Raw genomic sequence first — 8,182 nt, 5'->3', positions numbered from 1 at the left:
TACTTGGACGTGTCAAAACAACCAGCTGTATCAGACTGCACGTACCCTTCCCCCAATACCCCATAAAAGTCGTCGGAATCCTTATAGTTACCCTAGACAGGGGAACAAGGCAAAGCTTGCCAACCTGGGAATGGTCCGAGCCTAGCCGGGCCTCTTTTCTCTCTATGTTTCTCGCATAGAGTCAATGGCTGGAGCCCTTACACGCATCGGGGGAGGGGGTCTTACCCAGTTTCCTATTCTTTCAGGGGGAAGAGATCATACCTGCCCAAAGAGGGGGAGGTAAGAGTGGTGACATATACCACATGGGCTTTTAGGTCACATGTGGGAAGTGGCATGGTGGTAGATCCCGCCTATTCGGAGGGAGGAGTTGCCCTGACCTGTGGAGCACCTATTCCAGTACAGGGTAGATCTGAGTACCTGCAGTGGATTGGATCGGCGAATTCCTCCGCTGAATTGCAAACCCAGAGGGCTAGGAGGAGTCATCCAGGGATTGGGATCACTTGGGAGAAAAAGCGCACGGTTTTACCTCAACCAAGGGAAAGGCTGCTAGGTGCAAGCAATCCACCCGGTCAGTCCGTCAGCGTGTTACCGAGTTCAACTGGCTCAGACCTGAGAAAACACGGGATGAAACTGACTCTACCCTGAGATTGTAAAATCTCGCAAAGGTATTAGGTGTTGCCCAACCCGCTGCTCTGCATATGTCTGCCAGGCAGATGCCTCTGGCCAGTGCCCATGAGGACACAACACTCCTTGTTGAGTGTGCTCGGTCCCACAAGGGCGGGGGGGTTGAAGGAAAGCCGCGAACGCAACGTTGCCATGGTCATGTTCTCGCAGTAAACGCTGCCTCGGTGTGATCGCAGCCCAGACACACGAGACAGCATTCGTGGCCGTCTGAAGCAGACAGCTCTCTACCGCATCCAGGAACTACACAGGGGCGGAAAGGCATCTTTATAAAGACGCGTCCTGAAAAGGACGTTCAACGCCGCTGTGTATTGCTCTTTTAGAGGAAAATAATCTTTTAGAGAAATTCACTCTTTTAACAAAACACTCTTTTAGGTTTTGCGCTGTCGTGCAGAGAAGGAGAAAGCCGCTGAAGTGTGCTGTAGATCCAACAGCAGTATCGCTCAGAGGTAGAGGAACAGGTGTGTGACTCGCAGCTTGCTGCATTCACGACCATAGGCTCTGAAGAACATTTCTGAATGAAACAGACGCATTTCCCCACCTTTCAATTTCTTAGCATTTGTTTCCATATAAAAAAATTTGATGATGACTAATGCCATAAAGATTTTGAAAAAAACAAGCATGAGTAAATTTTTAGTTTTTGCATGAACAATCCCTTTAAATCTCAAGGTCATTTAGGTGTCAGTCAAACAAACCAACCTCAAGCAGTACTGGTAAACAGCTTTTGAGAAGATTACTTTCTTCTTTTCCATATATTCTGTGGCTCAACACAAACTGAAATGACTCACCAGCAAACTGTTCTGCCTTGTATTCCCACTGAGCTGAAGCAAGCGGCCTCTCCCACTGACAGCAGCCATGGGAAAGATCAAGCTCTCTCAAACCCAGCCAGTGACAGCAATGAAGATATTTATTTGCTGCATGCTCCGTCTGAGAAAATAGGTCAGGGGCAAGGCAGCCGCGCACCCCCAGCTAAGCTTCCTGCTCTCGCGCCGCACACACCTAAAAGTAACTTTAACCCTCGTGCTTAAACAGGGCACTCCTCTGTTAGGATACAACAGTCTGTTGAGACTTATTTCTCTGTCATCTGACAGAGCATCCATGATATACTGTCGATTACTACAGTTTTAAAAATAAATACAAATTTTGTGTACAGTAATGCACAATCAATGGAAGCATATAAGAATGAGTGGTAAAGGGATTGTTCAACTAAAAAAATTTAAATGTCATTTACTATCATTTACTATCATGCCATCCCAGATGTGTATGACTTTCTGTCATCTGCTGAACACAAATGAAGATTTATAGAATAATATTTCTGCTCTGTAGGTTCATACAATGCAAGTGAATGGGTGCTAAAATTATGAAGCTCCGGAATCCACATAAGGGCAACATAAAAGTACTCCAGATGACTCTGGTGGTTAAATCTATATCTTCTAAAGCAATATGAAACAGATCAATATTAAAGTCCTTTTTACTTCACTTTCACTTTTTTCTTATTCTGATTTTGGTGATTCACATTCTTTGTGCATATCGCCTCCCTACTGGGCAGGGAGAATAATTTATTATAAAAATTGACTTATATATTGATCTGTTTTTCACCCCCACCAATCATAATATCTAAACAAATGGATTTAACCACCAGAGTCATATTGCATTTATGTGGATTTTGGAGCTACAAAATTTTGACACCCATTTACTTGCATTGTATGGACCTACAGGGCTGAGATATTCTTCTAAAAATCTTCATATATGTACTGCAGATAAAGAAAGTTATACACATCTGGGATGGCAGGAGGGTAAGTAAATCATGAGAGAATTACAATTTTTGGGTGAACTATCCCTTTAAAATACAGTTCCAATAGTATGGCCTCAAGACATTAAAATATTTTAGCACTTGAAACGTGGTTAATTTTCCTAATAGCACTACTGATTTTACATTGCATGAACAATCTCCGAGACATGGGTTCTTGTCCCATGGGAACAGGCAGTAATCACGTTCACACAAACAATGGCCAACCCAAGGTTTCATATTCACTCTAATATGACATTTTTACTCAAATGATGGTTAGGTTTAGGATCAGGGTTTGGGTTAGGGTTGATAAAATGTGCATTCCTGTTGACTGTGTAATATAATTTACAATTATAAATGCTTTTAACAACACTTCCTGCTTCAGTCACTGTGGGCAGTGGATCAAATTTTGGAAAGTAAAGACCGAATTCAGCAGCAGAACTTTCGACCTACTGTCGCCAAATTCACATTGAGATCACTCTGCTGGAATTTTTTGCCCCATACACTGTAAAAAGTTGAGTTGATTAAGGTTTTTTGTTGTTGTTGTTGTTGTTGTTGTTAATTTGGTCATATTAAACCCCCCATTTAGTAAGATTACTGGAAACTTTTTTTTTTGTTTTACAAACAGTGATAAATTCAAATTGTGCTAAACAAGTTCTAATTATAACAGATGCTGTCAATATAGATTAACTTCAATCAGGAACATTTCTTTAAACTGCAGTGACCTGTGCCCAAAATGTTCTTCATTTAGCAATAAGGTGAATTAATTGAATGCTTTTGGAAATCACCTCTGTGGCTTACAAATAATAAAAGCTGTAAGTGGTAGTAGCTCAATGAGCACACTGTGCATGGTTCTACTATTAAGACCACACATATTTTACCCAGGAGGATATTTACCACAGCTTTTAAAGCATTAATGTTTTGAGCTGACCTACCTGCCTAAGAATTTATTATTAATTTCTCCTCAGAGGAACTTCATGTTTGGACTGATGAACAACAACTGAGAGATATACAGTATAAATAACAGCAGTGTTTGTTCTCATGAGTGTCTTTGCTTTTTCATTAAGCAGAGATACTTACAGTTTTCCTTTTTTATGAAACACACTGATAATTAATAAAGAGCATCTTATTAGAATAATGTATTCAAAACAAATGTGCACTTTATATTCTAAGGGATTAAGAAAAGAGTCAATTTATTACAGGTTCAGTTATCTGTATCTTTCAGGTTTGGAGTTAAACACTACTTCCAAGACAGTATAATGATTAATTTTAACACTTTACATTACAGTGTACATGTAACGCATATTATTCCTCTCCACCAATAGCTGGTGTGTGGTGAGAGTACTGGCGCACTATGGCTGCCGTCGCATCATGGATGAGAGTCCCCTGTTCACTGTGTAAAGCACTTTGAATGTAGTGTCAGAAAAGTGCTATATAAATGTAACGTTCATTCATTCATTCATGTATTCATTATACTGTACATTGCCATTAATTACATGTCTAAATCCATGGGATTTTTGAACCCATTTTATCATTCCCTAAAACAAAAATCATAAGTCCAATAGTTTTGAAAAGTTATATCACTCTTCTTACCAGGCAACTTAGGCTTAGTGGTTAGTGGTTAGTTAAAATCCCTTATTCCAAAGAATGAGCAATAATAGTAGGAATACATGCTTTAGTACCTGTAATTATAACTGGATTAAGCAGGTGATTATATTAATGCAGTTTCTTATTAGCCATGAAGATTTTTAGGCACCAAATGTTCAAGTCATGTGTCACTTCTCGCCATGTAACATGGGCACAGCACAGATATACGCTAAACACACACAATGCCCCTTCTGTGCTCAGTTTTTCTCGCATTTCACTTATTGTAATTAGTTTTGGCAAAGACATTCACAGCATATGTTTACAGCATTGCCATAACACAAGTCTTGTAAAAATGTGCAAACGAGAGTATTTTAGCAATGATTTGAAGCAAAAATCGAATGTTTGTAAATAAGGTGTGCACAACACATTTTTCTATATCCATGGACAGCGATAATTACCGAATTTACATGGAATTCATTATCTGTGAATGTATAAGACAGACTTCAACTGCTGTGTGAACATTAATACCTCTTTTTATTAAGACAGAACTGCTCCATTTTTGTAAAAATGTATTTTCATGATCAAATACAAAGTGAAAATGTAAATACCTTTAATTACACAGGAATACAAACTACAGAGATGAAACAAAATACGTGACACACCAAAAAAACAAAACAAATAAACAATGGAAACAATGAAGGACAGCTTGCTCTGTGTGATACAGGTGGTATAAAAATGTACAGTATGCACTAAGATTCACTAAGAATCATTTACACAGTGCACAGCATTTAATATACAGATAAAACATGTCTAATGGATCATGCTATATTTTGTGTATTCTGGTAATAACATAAGTTCTTTTCTATCAGATATGGGGTCTCACTTTTGCAATCTACCTGAGATGCAAAAACATAAATTTATAGACAAACCTGAGATGGTAAAATCAAACCTACACGAATATAATATATATATATATATATATATATATATATATATATATATATATATATATAAATTTTTCTTCCCCAGGTATGGGCAGTTTTAGATCACTTTTAAAGGGACAGTTCTGTTATCATTTCCTCAACCTCATGTTGTTCCATAACTGTATAACTTTCTTCCATGGAACACAAAAGGAGACGTCATGCAGAATATTAGAGACTGACAATTGACAGTCTGACAGTCACCATTCACTTTAAATGTATGGAAAAGAGCAACGTCAACATCCTTATTTATGTCTAATTTTGTGTTTTTACAGTTGTCCAAGTCATACAGTTGTCGAACAACATGAGGGTGATTAAATGACCACGTCTTTTCATTTTGCATGAACTATCCCTTTAACCTTTAATTATTAAATAAAATGGAAAAAAAAAGGAGTGATCGGACTGAATTGGTTTGTATCAGCTAGCGGTGGGATCAACCCGCATTGCGTTTCATTGTAGAACCACTGTGTTCTATGCAGACACTATTTTTAGCACAGAAACATCACCATAAAGAAACCAAAGTCAGTGTATGATTGTTTGACTGCAGCACTCACTCCTTATTTGACATGATGTGTTAATTGGCAATAGCTCATGTCATTACAATTATGTTAAATGAACAATATGACAATAGTTAGATTTATAAATGACTATTTATTCTGCACATGCTTGGCATGTCAGTTAGGTGCACACAGTGATTATTTTGCCATTGAAAGTATGTAATTGGGGCCAAAAGTTTCAAATATACGTTGGAATAATGTAACTATCGCTTTATTTTTCCTGTTACACTCTAAATCAATTAACTGATAAAGGCTTTGTACTTAAAACATGATATGTTTAAATAAATCTACCACTGCTGTATAAAACCACAAGATTCTGTACAACATACAATGACAATCAAAACACAAGTGTCTTTCTGTATAACCAAGCATAAACGTTATCAGCTATGATAGCCATAAATAGCCACACATTTACCATAATTGATTAGCGTTATTGAATCAAAACAATGCTCACCAGGTCCTGTTCAGATAAACTCTGGAATAACTCTAAGGATAAAAGATAAACCATCAAAAGAACAAAAAAGAAGCACTTAATAATACACAATTTCATGTAAACGCTATGACCAAACAATGTGCTGTAACAAGGATTTTACAACTTTAACCGTACTGTCACCATTACCGCAATATGTTCCTCCATGTAGTTTATCACATATAATGTATATCTGTCCCAACTGTCAAGGATGGTGTATGAAGACCAAAGACAGGAAAAAGATAATTCCTGGTATGACTGATAGTATACTAACTCTACAATAATGTAACAATTTCAAGTTAAAATCTAGACATTTATAGTACATTTATGAGTGATCCAACATAATATATGCCCCTGTGCCTCTGCCACATTCAGTACATCACATTAAAATTAAAGAATGTTGCTGTAAGATTAGATAACAGACACAACATTCAAGCCACACATTTATAAACCATTGCATTATTGTAGAGTTATCACATTCAGTCATGTATCTTAAAATGAACTGTATTAAAAGAACTGCAATGCGTAGGAGGGCACAAATGTGAGTATGGCTTCAACTATTTCATTTAGTACACATTTTGATGTTACTCTGAGAAGCACACAGAAGCACTAACAACATTCTAAACACTCGCTGACCTTCACCTCAAACTGTTCTCATTTAATGGAAAAGGCTTGGAATGAAATCTACTTTACACTCTGATGGATATGTTTTATTTGGGGACATCTTGGATGACTTTTCTATACAGCTGAGACAGGGCTATTTTGCTGTTCCTTGCTTTGGCATTCATTTTTAATGCTTGGGAGTCATTACAAGTAAATTAGTCTGAAAGTGGGCCACATATCGATGATGCAACACAAGCCAGAAAGAATATCAACACAAGCTGATTCGAATCACATACATCTAATAAATAATGCAACAACACATTAATGCTGCTGAATGCTTTGTAGCTATGTTGGTCATAAAAGAAGTTTCTATCATTTTTAACACATTCTCTGAGGGACTTAAGAGAACAACAGGCAATTTGCCAAATAAATTACTTGGAACCAATCCATGAAAACAACCCAAGCGATTCAGTCTGTGACTGAATCTTACTTTTAAACTTAGTGTGTGGCTTTCTTCCAAACCAGCAGACAGAACAGCATGAGAGAGAGAGAGAGAGAGAGAGAGAGAGAGCTTAAAATGTATTGATGTGCTGACAATTAAAGCAAAAATACTAATAAAGCAAAACACTCTGTGTTTTGGCCATTCAAGAGACGGTATGAAGCTTTTGAGTGTCCTGATGAAAGTAGATATTTCAGTAAGAACAGAACAAGGCACAAAATTGTTAGCACATGTTTAAAACGGAACAAAACCGGCCCCAGCGAGAGGTGTTGGATGGTGAAGCAGTCTTACATTGAGCTCTCCAAGTGCTCTGCCATCCCACACCTGTCTGATTCGATGACAGCACCTTCTCCTCTCTGTCTCTTTAGCTGCACAGGTGTGAATCCAGCCTGATTGAATCCCACAAACCCCCTCCTCCCAACCCAACAGTCCACAGTTTGCTTTTCAGCACAGAAAGCTAGCAGGTCTAATCAGAGTTAAATGTAGTATTCCTTCTTGTCGTCAGAGTTGTTGTGTCCGCCCTCTGCGTTGATGATGGCAGTGTCAGCATCTGCTGCGTCATCCGCTCCTTTGGCTTCGTGAGTAAAGTAGGTACCTTAAAGTCAGGATGGGTCAAAAGTATTAATTAATGTGAGTTGAAGAACTATACACTGAACTTTAGAGATAGATTGATAATCAGTTGCAGACAGAATCTGTGGAATATTAAGAAATCTGCAGAATTTTGCAGAATGGATTTAAACATTAAAAATGTGTTACTGATTGAGAATACAATATACTGATGTATTATTGTATAGTCAAGTACTTGCTGATTCCCACAGGGACAGAAATGAAAGGGAACATTTTTAATTTGCACTTTTCACAGTGTATACCTCACAATATTCCATGAATCCATTTTCTCACACCAAGAATCAATATTTTTAGGTACATTTTCTGCATTATTATTTTTTTGGAAAAACAGGGGAATTGACAAGAACTCATTGCAAGAATTTATGAATGTAAAAATGATTATGGCATTTT

The 8,182-nt window shown here is 37.7% G+C and overlaps 1 protein-coding gene across 3 annotated transcripts in view; it reads right to left on the bottom strand.

Annotated features, from left to right (window-relative positions):
- Nucleotides 1-5,049: 5,049 nt before the first annotated feature.
- LOC127632205 (cell adhesion molecule 1-like) overlaps nt 5,050-8,182 on the bottom strand; it is a 266,001-nt gene continuing 262,868 nt past the window's right edge. For all 3 annotated transcript variants that reach the window (XM_052110807.1, XM_052110806.1, XM_052110808.1), the window contains one exon: nt 5,050-7,760. In XM_052110807.1, coding sequence (XP_051966767.1) covers nt 7,642-7,760 — 119 coding nt within the window. In that variant the 3' untranslated portion in view covers nt 5,050-7,641. The remainder of the gene's footprint in view (nt 7,761-8,182) is intronic.

The sequence above is a fragment of the Xyrauchen texanus genome, chromosome 38, assembly GCF_025860055.1.
Source record: "Xyrauchen texanus isolate HMW12.3.18 chromosome 38, RBS_HiC_50CHRs, whole genome shotgun sequence".
Lineage (NCBI taxonomy): Eukaryota > Metazoa > Chordata > Actinopteri > Cypriniformes > Catostomidae > Xyrauchen > Xyrauchen texanus.
Note: the sequence above shows the minus strand (reverse complement) of the source record. Positions and strands in the feature narration are given on the sequence as shown.